The sequence below is a fragment of the Austrofundulus limnaeus genome, unplaced genomic scaffold, assembly GCF_001266775.1.
Source record: "Austrofundulus limnaeus strain Quisiro unplaced genomic scaffold, Austrofundulus_limnaeus-1.0 Scaffold51, whole genome shotgun sequence".
NCBI classification, from domain to species: domain Eukaryota; kingdom Metazoa; phylum Chordata; class Actinopteri; order Cyprinodontiformes; family Rivulidae; genus Austrofundulus; species Austrofundulus limnaeus.
Window position 1 is genome coordinate 68,429 of NW_013952453.1, and position 13,949 is coordinate 82,377.

Consider the following 13,949-nt stretch of genomic DNA (forward strand, 5'->3'; position numbering starts at 1 on the left):
GCCTACAGTATTTTTACAGTCTTTATTTTACTATTGAAATATATGTTTATTAAATAAAATCTAATGTTACAACTAATCGGGGATCCCTTTAAATTCCCTTTTAAATGATGCCACATTTGTAAGGAACATGCATTTGTCAGATGAACAGCAGAGCTGAGTATGTGGGTTACACACATGAAGAATTTGYCAAATCCTCTCAMATTTCCRTACTTTTTGTGCCAAGTTSAGTTAACAGACTCACCTGTCCCATACTGAAGTGTCTCTTGAAGGATCCAAAGAGATCATAGATCAGAACCGTTCCATCCTCCTGAACACACAACAGCTCATCACTGAAAGACCAACCCAGGTGGACCACCGGACCGCTCTTCCACTGAGAGACACAGGTGAGACAGACGAGRGGTACAATCCTGTCATTCCAACACTCCAGCAGTATAACAGCTAAGCTRACGTGTGATTGGCTGTTGGGGATCTCAGGTGTGCTTCTTTACTCACAGGGAAACTGGCAATGGCAACTCCTGACGTGGAATAGATCTCTAACTGAGGACGTGAACTGGGAGACCGCCTGTGGGGTTCTCTGAGCAGGGCTGAGACAGAAACATGTCTTCATGTTGACAAACAAACAAACTGTATCTGTTCATAATAAACAATAACAAAAACATGAAGGGTGAACGYACCAATCGGTCCTCCGTACGGAGCTGTGGCCACCAGACTGTCTTTGAGTCCATCTCTGATGTTCCAACACATCTCATAAAGCTCAGTTTTCCTGCATGAAAACAAGTACACAACTCGGTTAACAACAAACACACAACACAATTAACAACACAAACAACAAACACGATTATTCTGACGAACAGAGCATCACATGTATTAAAGCTCAGTTGTCTTGAACACAGGCTGCTCGTCTCTCCCACCAGACTCCATTCATTATTTACACATTTTAACAATTGTTTCTTCTGATTCTTTTCTCTTAAAATATTTTACATGATGTCACCTAGCATGTTGAACACAATGAGGCTAGAGGCGCTGTCACGTGACTTTTCATGGTCTGAGCGAGCAGCCATCTTGCTCAGGGCGCGGACTGTGCAGGAAGAAAACCTTGTTTCTGAGTGTGAATTTGTGAATGTCCGTGCTGTGAAAACTCTCAGAGGTCCATGAACAATATGTCCAAAACAATAATAACTCCACAGAAACCACTGTTTGCTGTTAAAGCTGAATGTGGCAACATGACATGTTAAATTTAGATCAGCACATCAGTTACACTCAGTTTGATATTTACAACCATTATTTTTGATTGAATAGAAATGTTTGTCAGTAAATATTATTAAATCAGGTAAAACAATGTACACATCTGCAATGAATGATGTTTCTAAAAGGCAGAAGATAACGAAAATGCATAATAACCAAAATAACACTTTTTCAGTAACGATAAATTCARATTCATTTTAGTAAAAATTGCTATTGGGAATACAATGGTTGCTAATTTAACCTGCAAAAATCAGTAATATAGTAAGTCAATTTAATTTACTACAGTTATAACAAATAATCAAACTGTAAGCAATCAACTTCAAAATCACWCTGGCACATCGGTACACAAGTACTAACTACATAGTAATATTACCATAGGCGTAATTTAGGGGGGTTATGACCCCCACACAATAATTTGATCCAGTCAATATAACTCCCCTAAAAAAATGACATCATTTGCTCAAACATAATAAAAATGAACTGATTAAATAGACAGGTGCAACTCTCGTGTTGTTTTTGAGTAACTTTGACCTGATTTTAAAATGTACAATGTCATATACAGTATGTATGTTTAAGCATAACTGCTGAAAATGACATGCAGGATTTTAGAGCATAACCCCCACAATGGTAGACCTAAAGTTGTACCCTTGAATATTACAGCTTGTGTAATTCATTGATTCAGCTCATCATCTCATTTGACAGCCCTTACATATGAAGGATTTATTATGCAGTTCGTTTTTCTTGCAAAAATACACACCCACTGCATGAGTTTTTTGGACTGAAAACATACTTATGATCATATTTTTGCAATAATTAATAAGCTGGTATGATTTGCAAACCTGATATGGAAGATATGTAACAATAAACTCTCACKGGGTAACAGCAGCAGAGCTAACAGGAAGTCATGTGACCCGCCTGTTCGGATGAAGCTGCAGCCGAATAATAAAATGTCATGAGCCGCGTTAAACAGACGYTTCCTTCACTTCACGTTAACCTGCCGTCAGGTGACAACACGCACGAGCACACCTGCAGGTGGCCGTCGGTTGACAGCTAGGGCTAAGGCTAGCTGTGTGGATGTTAGCCGGAGGAGGACCTAAAGCGGCTCTGAACTCACCGGTAGAAGGCATCTCCCAGCGGGTTCCAGTTAGCTGTGATGAAGGCCATGCTGCCGGGTCCGTGCGGACCGACAGRAGATCTGAGTTTACTGTGTGATAAGGATTCTGACACCGACTTTTGAATAAAACTACCTGTTTTTGTATCGGTCAGCTGACTTCTTACTTTTGTTTTGTTTTTTTTCCTCGATGTTTCGCAGCTAGCTTACAGGTGCGATAGCGCCCTCTGCTGGTCCGGAGTTCTCACTATGATTTAGAAAAAAAATACCATTATAGTTAAATTCGGTTGCACAGATAAGTTCTCTTTAGTACCTAATCATTAAACTCAAGAGGATTTGCGAGGCTCTTCCTACAGCAATATAATAAACAACTTTAATTTTCTTTTTTTAAATTAATCTTGTAATAATTTTAAACATGATGTTTTACAGATTCTGTCTGATTGCTTTCTTCTTTGGCAAAGAGTGACTTTAATCCCGTCTGGTCCGTCCTCAGACTTTTAACAAGAGAAGTTTAAATACTGTTAATGTGGACACAGACAGCACTCTGAACAGAACCTGACAACTCGGGATGAGTCGAACCGGGTCGGTCCACAGCAACACAAACAGAGGAAGAGGAGCAGGCTTCCTTCCAGATGACTTCACCTGAAAAACATGTTGCCGTGGTAACAGGCTCCGCCCCCCTGGGTGTGGTAAACAGCTTCAGGCTGAAGAAACAGGAAGTTAACCCTTTCAGCTCATTACCTTTACTTCACAGTAAAATCAAGTTAATGAGCTGAAAGGGTTAACTTTATTTTTCTATGTAATTGGGTGTTTGCTGTAGTGCTTAGCAACATTATCTACGTTTATCCTTTTTAATATGAATAATTTTTAGTTTGTACTTTTTTAATTACAATCTTATTAGAGCTTATTAGAGTTTAGAATCATAAAAATTACGTTCTGATTTGATGTAAACAAACCATTTAAGAAACATTTTGTTACTTTTGGCAATATCATAGTATTTAATTTGAATTGTTTACTAATTTTCTTTAATTTTTATTATTTCTAAGCTGTCTGTCTTTCATGCCTTTGATGTTTGTTTGTTTGCTTGCTTTGTCAGTAAAAACTGTTGTGTTGTTTTGTTTTTTAATCTTGTGTTGTTGACAGTAACRCTTCAGTCTGTCTTGTTCAGCAGGGAAGGAGTTAAAGGTGTGGACGTTTCCTCGGTTGGGAAGTTGGAAAGTTTTCCTCACAGGCAGCCAATCAGAACACACACAAACACACACTCTTCGAAGGGAGTCCAGCCAGAGTCTCAGAGGGGTTTTGTTTCTGCAGCCGGAGTTAGAAAAGTTTTTTAGGCATTTTTTTTTTTTTTAGTTTGACATCTTCAACATGGTGACTACTGAATCCCACCAGAGCCAGGATCTGATGGTCCCCCATGAGAACCAGGATCAGAACCAGAACCAGGAGCTGCAGGAAGAGGAGCAGGCCTCGCCCTCCTCTCCCTCAGCAGTATTCGACTTGGAGAAGTTCAGTCACGGTCCCGTCAACGCCATCACGGTCCTGACGCTGCTTGACAAACTGGTCAATATGCTGGACACTGTGCAGGAGAACCAGCACAAGATGGAGGTGAGGCGCACTCCATGGTCACACCTGGGGAAGTCCAGTTACAAAACATCAGTTTTAGGTCTTTGTTATGGTTTAGATGTGTTGTTCTTACAGCTGGGACTTGACGACAGCAGCTGGAATAAATCCAGATGCTGAACAGATGGATTTCTGACATGTTTTAGGACCTGCTTTGTGTAGAAAGGTCCACATTCTAGTTCTTCAGAGGTTCTCAGTGGGTTCTGACAGTTTCCTCAAGAACAAACTTGGCTGTGATCCAGAACTCCGCTTCCTGTTTGTGCTGCAATGAAGATCTCAGATGTTTCTCACCAGGCTTGTTGGCAGGTGTCAGACCATCAAAACATGTTTGAGCGGGCCGTGGTTCTGTCAGACTGGATCCTGAAAACCTGTCAAGAGTTTCTGACAGCTGGAAGTCTTTGAACTTCACTCAAGAGAAGGAAATCTATCTGGTTAATAAACTGTATCACACCATCCTTGATCTGAGCAAACATCTACAATAATCTAGCCAATAACCTTTTTTTAATCCATCACCTGTCGTAAAAATGTAACAATCTACTACATTAAGTTATCACTAATCAGTGACCAGTATTCTGAAACAGGTATGCTCTGTCCTCATGTATCAATAAWCTATCATGTCAATAAAAACAGAAACTGTCCAGGTTGGTCCTCAGGCTTCTCCCTRTAATTAGTTTTTCATCAATCATTGATTGGTTAATTCTCAGGTTTCACCCTTTGATTGTTTTTTGATCACTCWTTGGTTGGTCCTCAGGCTCCAACCTCTGATTGGTTTTCAATTGGTCATTGGTTGGTTCCTTAGGCTCCATCCTCTCATTAGTTGGTCCTCAGGCTTCACCCTCTAATTGGTTTTTGATCAGTCATTGGTTGACCCTCAGGATCCACTTTTTGATTAGTTTTAAAGTGGTCATTTGAGGGTCCTCGGGCTCCTCCCTCTGATTGGCTTTCAACTGGTCATTGGTTGGTCCTCAGGATTCACCCTCTGATAGGCTCTCAATAGGTCATTGGTTGGTCCTTAGGCTCCATCCTCTCATTGGTTGGTCCTGCAGGGTCCACTCTTTAATTGTTTTTTTGATCCGTCATTGATGGGTTGTGTTTCAGATGCATCAGGTGGAGATGGAGGGTGTGGTCAAAGGGATCCAAGCAGACATGACTAAACTGTCCAAGAGTCACATTCACACCTCCAACACCGTCAGCAAGCTACTGGACAAGAGCCGTAAGCTATCTGTCACCATGAAGGAGGTCAGAGAAACTGACACCTGTCATTCCAACCTGGCACAGCTGTCTGGTAACTCGTCATACTGAAGACCTGTGGTGCTGATGTTGCAGGTTCGTGAAAAGATGGAGCGTCAGGGTGCACAGGTGAAGAAGTTGGAGGCAAACCATGCCCACCTGATCAGCAGAAACAACTTCAAAGTGCTCATTTTCCAGGTGAGTGACAACAGAGTTCAGCTACTCCTGCATGGCATGCTGGAAAATGTTGGCCCTCCTACGGTGTTTTGGTCAAGTGATCTGCTAGGCTTCAGTAGGTAACCTTATATGGTCGTGTGTTTCTGCTGAAACTGACCTGGAAATCTTTTTGGGAAAAAGAATAATCATAAGATTTTGTTGCCACAGTAACTGAGTTAATGCTGTTTTGTTATTTCTGTAGTATCACTGTGAAAGAGTATAGTTACAGGTACTCTGAACGTGCAACTGTGAGTTTGTGTGAAGATCAGTGATCACCTTCCTTTTTCTGTCTTTTCCCACCCAACATTTCCATTCTCTCAAAATACCCAGCATTCCTTAGTCCATGTGTGAGTGTGTTCTGGAGTCAGGGTGTGGTTCTCTGTCAGCACTATCTATTTACTCCAATCGAACTTCACTGCAACATGTGCAGTCAGTCAAATATGCATTTAATCATCTACAACCCAACATACACAGACAGGGCCTGCCTGTGGCATAGGCAATATAGTCAAATGCTGAGGGCGCCGTCCATCTAGGTGGCGCCATAAATGTGGGGACAAAACTTGTTTTGTGAGTTTCTCAGTCTCCTTTGTTACTACATGAGGTCATGTGGTGCAGAGGATAATTCATGATGAAAGGATCATATGATGCAGTCAAGACTAACTACTGGTGTTTAGTGTGTAGAAAAAAGGGTGATGTAATTTCCAAATATGATTTTCAGATAAAGTTCAGGTTTAAGTATGGTTTTCAACATTCTACATTCATAAAATACTGATTTCATGTTTTATTAATTTCAAGAATTTAGTAAAATGCTCTTGAAATGGCTGTAAAATGAATATCTTTGAGTAGATATTTTACTAAGTTTTAAACAAGTACTAACTGCATAGTAACGTTACAGATGTTAACAGGTATGAGGTAGACGTCTGGTAATTTTTTTAATGAAATATACGGTATTAACTATTTTAATTGGACAACCTGGTTTCTGAATATAAAACATGATATCAAAGCAAAACTATTTAATTTGGTATGGGAATGAATGAATTGGCAAGGAGATTTAGAAAATTTCACCTGAAATCTTGCCTAGATAGACAAATTGGCCAGGGCCAGCCCTGCGCACAGGTAATCAATCAATCAATCGATTGATCAATCAACCAACCAATCAATCAATCCCTTCTGAGTCCAGAACATTGTGTGATAGGGTTAGCTGCAGTATCAGTTTGATTCACTTCATGCCGATGTGTCAGATGACATCAGGGACCAGATGATAGACTTGCTGATGGACAGTCGGGCTTCACACCTCAGTCCTGTAGAAAATCTGTGGAGGAGCTGAAGCTTTTGTAAAGAGGAATGGGCAAAATTCCTCCTGATGTGTTCAAACCTGAACCTGAAGAAATGTAGTTGCTCTACCAAGAACAGATTTAGGCTTTTTGGGGGATCAAACACCTATTTCACAAAATTAGAGACCGTTTGTTTTTCTGTAAGTGGGCAAACTTACAAATCAGCAGGAGTACAAAAGATTATTTCCTTCAGTGTAAAGTTTCAGGACCATTCCTCAGTCTTCTCATGGTTTAAATCAGGTTCTGGTCTGAGGTTTTGGGAAACCAGAGCAGTGCAAAGACCATATCAAGGATGAGGAATAGTTCACAAAAGGAGCATTTACTTTGAATTAAAATTAAAATGATTTACTGTGGATAAAAACAGGAATTTCAGAGATTTTCTTTATGAAACAAATTTTTTAAATCCAAATATTGATTATGACTGCAGATGATACAGTAATTTTGATGTTTGATGGTTTTCCTACAGATTCTCTGAGGTTTTCCCTTTGCCCTCCTTCTCTCTGTTATAGGAGGAAAATGAGATCCCCACCACTGTTTTTGTGAAAACTCCTCCTCCATTCCCTCGGGATGAGGGTTTGGAGGAAGGTGAGCCACCTGCACCAGGCGTCAGTGACAGCCAACAAGAACCCACCTTCAAGACCATTGATCTGTCATCTGATGAAGATGTTGGCCTGGAAGCTGACCTGGAGGAGGATGACTTGTGGGCTCAAGATCTAGAGAACATGGAAGAGTCCAAAGCTGAGAAACTGAAGCGATCCAGCATGAAGAGGGTAAACCCATAGACAGGTGAGCAGATGTCCAGGTGTTTCTACAGTCACTGACGCATGACTGCGTGGCTCTTTGCAGGTTGACAGTCTGAAGAAGGCGTTCTCCAAGCACAACTTTGAGAAAAAGATGAACAAGATTGGAACAAAGCTGGTTTCTGTAGAACAACGAGAGAAGATCAAACAGAAAACAGCCAGCCTGAAGTTCAGCATTAGGAAGGTACAGAAGAGCCTGCTCATTCTAAATCAGGTTCTGGTGTGAGATTATGCCSTGSTTTAAAGGTTCTGCTCATGTTTTCAGCCTCGCAGTAGCTCCGACTCTCAGCCCCAAGAGGCCTCTGCTAAGACCGAGGACTCGCCCTCTGCTGAGGCCGACATCCAGGTGCCATCAGGCAGCACTGAGCAGGAGGTCTCCTTCACTGATGTCCATGCTCAGCTGGCCCCAGCTGAGCAGCAAGAGTTGATGAAAGAAGACATGGAGGAGGAGGTGGAAGAGAAGGTGGAGGTGGAAGAGAAGGTGGAGGTGGAGGAGAAGGTGGAGGTGGAGGAGAAGGTGGAGGTGGAGGAGAAGGTGGAGGTGGAGGAGAAAGAGGAGAAAGTGAAAGAGGTGGCGATTGAGGGCTCTCTGGTGGTAGAGGCGGATGTGTCTGTGGTCTCTGAGGGAGTCAGTGAGGCATATGCTCTGTCCTCCACCCTCCCTCAGGAGGACAGACGAGCAGCAGAGGAGGAGGAGGAGGACAATGATTCCTAAGCGCTAATTAAGAAATCTGACCAACCACAGTCTAGACCTTGTTAAAGGAGCCAATCAGAATTTTGATGAATCATTGCACTCATCATTATTCAATCAGGAACTTAAAAAAGTTCCTACATGTTTACTCCATACAGTCAGTTAAATGTTACCTAGAGGTTCATCTTGTGCATTTCCACACTGTTCCCTTAATTTTTCCCTTTATAGGCTTATTTCACATGACCTCATGATGCACGAGTGAGAGTACGAAAYGCAGATGGAGGGCAGGAAGTGAAGTATCAGAGGATCTGCCATCTGAAAAAAACCCTCGTGTTTTGTGTAGTTTACAGCTGCTCCAATTGTTCAAACTGAGAAAAGGAAAAGGAGTATAAAAGGGATCCCAGACCAGTTGTAACATTAGACTTTATTTAATAAACATATATTTTAACTGTAAAATAAAGACTAAAAATACTGTAGGATGTTTAGTTTTTATCATTTTTAAACTAAAAGTTTAAAAATATATTACACGGACGGGGCCATTTTATTCACATGCAAAGCATTCTGGGTAAATGATGACGTGGGTACATCATCGGTGTGAGGCTGCTAGCGAGCTATAGCCATGTTGAAGGTTAATCTTGGACAATATCTGATGATCGACTCTTTTAAATGAAACCAGAGAGCGTTGACAGAGAGGAGAAGGTAGAAATGACTCAGTCTGTAACTGAAAATATGGATGGAGGACCTCAGTTTAGCTTGTTTGTCGCACCAGCACTGAGCTAATACATATAAGGCAATATAGCATCAGCGCTAGCGCAAAAGCTAACAGGCTAAGCTGAGGTTCTTCTTCCATGAAGCAGCTCTGTTGTCCTCCATCCATATTTTCAGTTMCAGGCTGAGTYATTTCTACCTTCTCCTCTCTGTCAACGCTCTCTGGTTTCATTTAAAAGAGTCRATCATCAGATATTGTCCAAGATTAACCTTCAGGGTGGATATAGCTCGCTAGCAGCCTCGCACCAAGGACCTATCCACATCATCATTTACCCAGAATGCTTTGCATGTAAATAAAATGGCTCCGTCCGTGTTAAAATATCTTTTTGAAAATGTACAAAACTAAACAGCCTACAGTATTTTTACAGTCTTTATTTTACAATTAAAATAAATGTTTATCAAATAAAGTCTAATGTTACAACTAATCAGGGGTCCCTTTAAGAGTACCAAAGATTGTCTTACACAAAGGTGAGAAATGTAGAATGCTCACAGAGCAATGTCGTAAAAAGTGGATTTTATACCAACGTCAATGGTCCGGAGGAGCAGAGTCTGCCGGCGTCTGCAGTGACCACTTCGTCAGAGGTATTACTTTTTTTTGTGGCTGTGTTTATTAGCATTAATTTGTCATAAATTGCTCATTTATTAGTACTAATTATTAAGTTACAGATAGTCTAATATGGAGCTAATCTGGACTTTTTAGGCTGCCCTAGTGCAATGCATGTTTGTTGATGTTAGCCACCACTGCTAGCATCTTGGACATATAAAACAATATAAGAAGAAACACTCACCCTGCAGAAGATTAAATGATAATCATCGTGGAGCCGTTTGGTACCAAGGTTGAGGACCCACCTGCTGACAAAACAGTCACACACCTCCAACCTTTTACAGGCTTCAGTGTAGTAAGCAGTTTGAAGGACCAGATAGTTTGAGTCGATTATCAGCAAATCTAGGTTCTGTCAAAAACTCATTCATCTTCATGTGATATGAGTCATGTCKGACATATTTGTGTACCAATTGCTGGTATTTTTGTCTTGAAATGGGATCTAATACGGACTCTAACTCTGATTTCCTCCATAGACATTTTACTTCCTGCCCTCCATTTGAAATGCATCATCAAAACCACGTGACTGAAACCCTATTATCCACTATGGTCCTGTTTCCCTCAATGTTCCCCTTATGTTCTCACAATGTTTCCCCCACTCTGACCCAGACCTACATGTTCCCTCTAAAGTTTCCATTTCATGTTGCCTCAATGTTTTACACAAAGTTCTCCAATGTTCTCTGATTTCACTACATGCCTTTCAGAGGTGGATCTTAAACACATTTGGAGATGAGAGCAGGAAAAAGCTGAATGGTTCCTTTATGTTCAGAGTTCTAATTTAGATTTATTATTGAAAAAATATTCTAAAATGTTATTTTTTGAGTGGAAACCTGATCACACAGCTTATGTATCTGCTTGTGTGAGAAGATTTTCCTCAATTTTAAGAAAATATATGTCTGAAACAAAAATGTTAAAGAAACTAACACCTTGTATTGTTGTTTTGACAAAGTGTCGGGTTAAAGTTTGTATGATGGTATTTTATCTTGATCTGAAAACTGTAGCTAAATGTGTTGGAATACATGATGTTTGTAATTACTATTAATTTAGGCACATGCAGCTGACACATTAAATATATACCAATTATCCTGAGTTGAAGAACCTCCCAGGTGACTCTTTGCCACACAAACACCTGAAAGCCAAGTATACCTTTTGATGTTCCACCACTGAACCACGTGACTTCAATCTGAAAATCGTAAAGTTGTGCCATGATTCCAGTGGTTCTTGTGAGGTTTGTGCCATCATTCAAAGGACAATTTGTCTTATAGAGTTCTTCAAATGCTTCTCAAACATTTCACTAACACTTCTTGAACTTTCCAGATCCTTCAAARTTTCTGTACACATCTACTGAGATTTGTTTCATTAGTATTATTCGTGTTCTCTGTTTGTTCTTTCCTCACTTTCCTTGTTCTGAAATCTTCAGTGGTAAATCTTTGGTTACAAGAAGCTTCTGTCACTCAGCAGTTGTTTCACTAAGCCTCAYACATTTTTTATAGGATTTGAATGGTTTTTTCCCTAAATTTCCCTTTAGTGTCAAAAAATTCCTCATAAATTAGCCTGAMGATAAAACTGTTTTGTTGCCAAAAGTTATTTTATCCTCTAATGCTGTAGGTTCTCTTACAATTTTGAGCTTCTTAAGGGTGTTTCCTGATGTGTTTTTTAAGGTTCGTTAAATGTTCGATCACTCTAAAGGGTATTTATCACCATCCTCAGAACAGGTTAACAGGTTTCTGTGATGTGTTGTCCTCCAACATTCCACTTCAGTTTCTGGAACATTATCCTGATGTTGTGTAAACGCCCCCACCCAAACATTCCCTTTTCATTCCACGGATGTTCCGTGTACACAGGCTTTAATGTTCTCCTAATGTTCTGCCAGTGGTATCTTATACTAGTATCCTAACATGTTCCAGACATCCCCAAAAAATCTTCCATTGTTTTTTCTGCAGCAGTGTACCAATGTTCTCCTGAGGGTCATTAACTGTTCTGTCATGGTTCTCTGCATAATGTTCCCTTAACATTTTTCAGGGGTAGTGTTTTAGCTGCTGGTCACTGTTTTAGTTTGATTACTATCTGACAGGGATCATGTTATAATTTTAAATTCATTCATTGGTCAATACGTTTTGTACCTTTTGTTTTTTCTGATTGTTTAACTGCCTGTTTGCAGTTTTCAGATCATCAGAGCTGTTCTTATGTGTTTAAATCAGTTTGAAACTTTGCTGCCAAAGATTTTCTTTCACACTTGTTGATTGATCACCAAGTAACAAATAAAATGTGTGACACCATACTCCTGCTTTGTTATGACTTCTTTAACATTTTAGTTTTTTTTTTTGTTTGGTACTTACAGCCACTTTTAGATTTAATAAAGTTTCACACATTTTGGGTTTGTTTTATACATTTTAGAAAGGAATGTTTCCTGTGGGGGAAAAAAAAACGAGTTTTTCCCAATTTGATAATAAGATAAAAGCATGCACAGATACTTTGGCTTAAAGCTTATTTCTACTCAACTCTGACCCCTGGTGCATGTAGCWGAGAATTAAATTTAGCAATCCTTACAAAAGCAGCAGGCCCTGTTTAACCAACACAAAATTCTTTTCAAAGAGGATTTACGGTAAATTATTTTTTTGCACAGTTTGACTAGGACAAACCACCCTCACACTGAGCTGACCTTCAAATCCAGATAGACACCTCCATGCTAAGACCTCATGAGGTGAGAAAAGCTCTTGATCACATTGGTTGCTGCTGGTATTTTGGGGGTTAGTGCATGTCTTCATCAGTCTCTGTAACATCATCATCATCAAACTTTATTTATAAAGCGCTATAACATCAGCCACAGCTGAAACAAAGTGCTCTGAACACATGAAATAAAAACTCAATTCAAAAAACACAATAAAACCACGTAAAATCAGCACCAATGCAGTAGAAGTGGAGTAAAATCAAATCTCTGTTGGGTTGAAGTCCAGTGAGAAAAAATAAGTTTTCCGGCGAGTTTTAAAAATGGACAGCAAAGGGGCCGAACATGCAAACAGACCACTGTCCCTACTTCCCTCAAGTCAACCAAAGRATTCTAGAGTCAAATATGAGTCAATCTGTCTAACAACTGCAGTTTGGAGCAAACTGGGTCTAACAGGACAATGATACCAAACACGGCAGTTGATTTACAACAGAACGAGTCAAAAAGAGAAGAACCAAAGTTCTGCAGTGGTCCAGTCAAAGTCCAGAACCTCAACCTGTTTGAAACCCTGTGGTGGTATACTCTCAGAGAGCTAAGCAAAAACTGATGTCTGCAAACAATGGATTGAAGCAGCACTAGAAAAAAAAAAACAACAAAAAAAAAAAAAACGAGCTAAAATGTCTCCACAACCATGTGAAAGACTGAAGTCCTACAGAACACCAAGCGTTACAGCTGCAGGAGGCGGTTCTGTTGGATCAGGGGCTGTAAACAGTTGAAGGACATTTTATAAACAATTAATCAAATGTTAGATGCAGTATTGTATTTTATACTTTTTGATCATTGCAAATAAGGTTAAAGCAGACAAAGAGTTGGTGCATCTTATGTGTTCTCTCTCTAGTCTAAACAAAAGATAAATACATTATAAGCTCAATTCATCATTATAGTAGAAAGAAGTTGTCAGTGTTTTGCAGAGTCTCTGCTCAGAGCAGGGCTGCTGTGTTTTGTTTTGGTTTTAGCTCAGGTCTTACACCGAGGCCTGCTGAGTGCTGTACTGTGAACCTGATTGGACTCAGAAGATTGAGAATAAAGTTTTGGGAAGAAATCCAGCGGGTCCTGCTTTTATTCAGACATACCATTTTGAACAGCGCATTTTATTTTTACACAGTCTCTGTTTAATAAAGAATGACTCTGTGACATCTGTTTTATACACTTCAGGTCAGATTTGGATCATTTTAGAACCTGGTAAAGACTGGATCAGTTTAATTATGTCCTCAGAAATAAAACTGGAACTGAAAAAGTCTGGACTCTTTCTTTTTTTCCCTAGGAGAATAAAAACCAKGTGTGATTTCACTCTCAGCTCTAGTGTTGACCTTTGACTTCTGTCTCTGTGGGAAGGGCAGCGAATGGGGTGTTCTTTTAAACATCCAATAGGAGAACAGCAGTGGTGATTGAAAAATAGAAGATTCAATCAGGATTAGAGRGGCGGGGCTGTAAACTTTCCTCCACACTCAGACCAAAGTCTCTGCACAGCTAAATAAACTGTGGTTCAGACTGCAGCACAGCTTCCTGTCTGACTGTAGTACTAGTCCCTGCACAGGTCTGACTGTAGTACTAGTCCCTGCACAGGTCTGACTGTAGTACTAGTCCCTGCACAGGTCTGACTGT

The 13,949-nt window shown here is 40.2% G+C and overlaps 2 protein-coding genes across 3 annotated transcripts in view; one reads left to right on the top strand and one right to left on the bottom strand.

Annotated features, from left to right (window-relative positions):
* vps16 (VPS16 core subunit of CORVET and HOPS complexes) overlaps positions 1-3,024 on the bottom strand; it is a 17,063-nt gene extending 14,039 nt beyond the window's left edge. Inside the window, exons 1-4 of one of the 2 annotated variants that reach the window (XM_014008523.1) lie at positions 2,999-3,024; positions 675-763; positions 493-584; positions 242-370 (exon numbers count right to left, since the gene is read on the bottom strand). In XM_014008523.1, coding sequence (XP_013863977.1) covers positions 242-370; positions 493-584; positions 675-763; positions 2,999-3,009 — 321 coding nt within the window. In that variant the 5' untranslated portion in view covers positions 3,010-3,024. Of the gene's footprint in view, positions 1-241; positions 371-492; positions 585-674; positions 764-2,359; positions 2,569-2,998 lie in introns of those variants that run through there. The other variant, XM_014008522.1, reaches the window with a different exon arrangement.
* cavin2b (caveolae associated protein 2b) overlaps positions 1-8,730 on the top strand; it is a gene marked incomplete in the record, with an annotated part of 38,602 nt that extends 29,872 nt beyond the window's left edge. The window contains 6 exon segments of the mRNA XM_014008524.1: positions 3,601-3,961; positions 5,075-5,215; positions 5,303-5,404; positions 7,266-7,526; positions 7,603-7,740; positions 7,822-8,730. Coding sequence (XP_013863978.1) covers positions 3,725-3,961; positions 5,075-5,215; positions 5,303-5,404; positions 7,266-7,526; positions 7,603-7,740; positions 7,822-8,271 — 1,329 coding nt within the window.
* Positions 8,731-13,949: the final 5,219 nt, after the last annotated feature.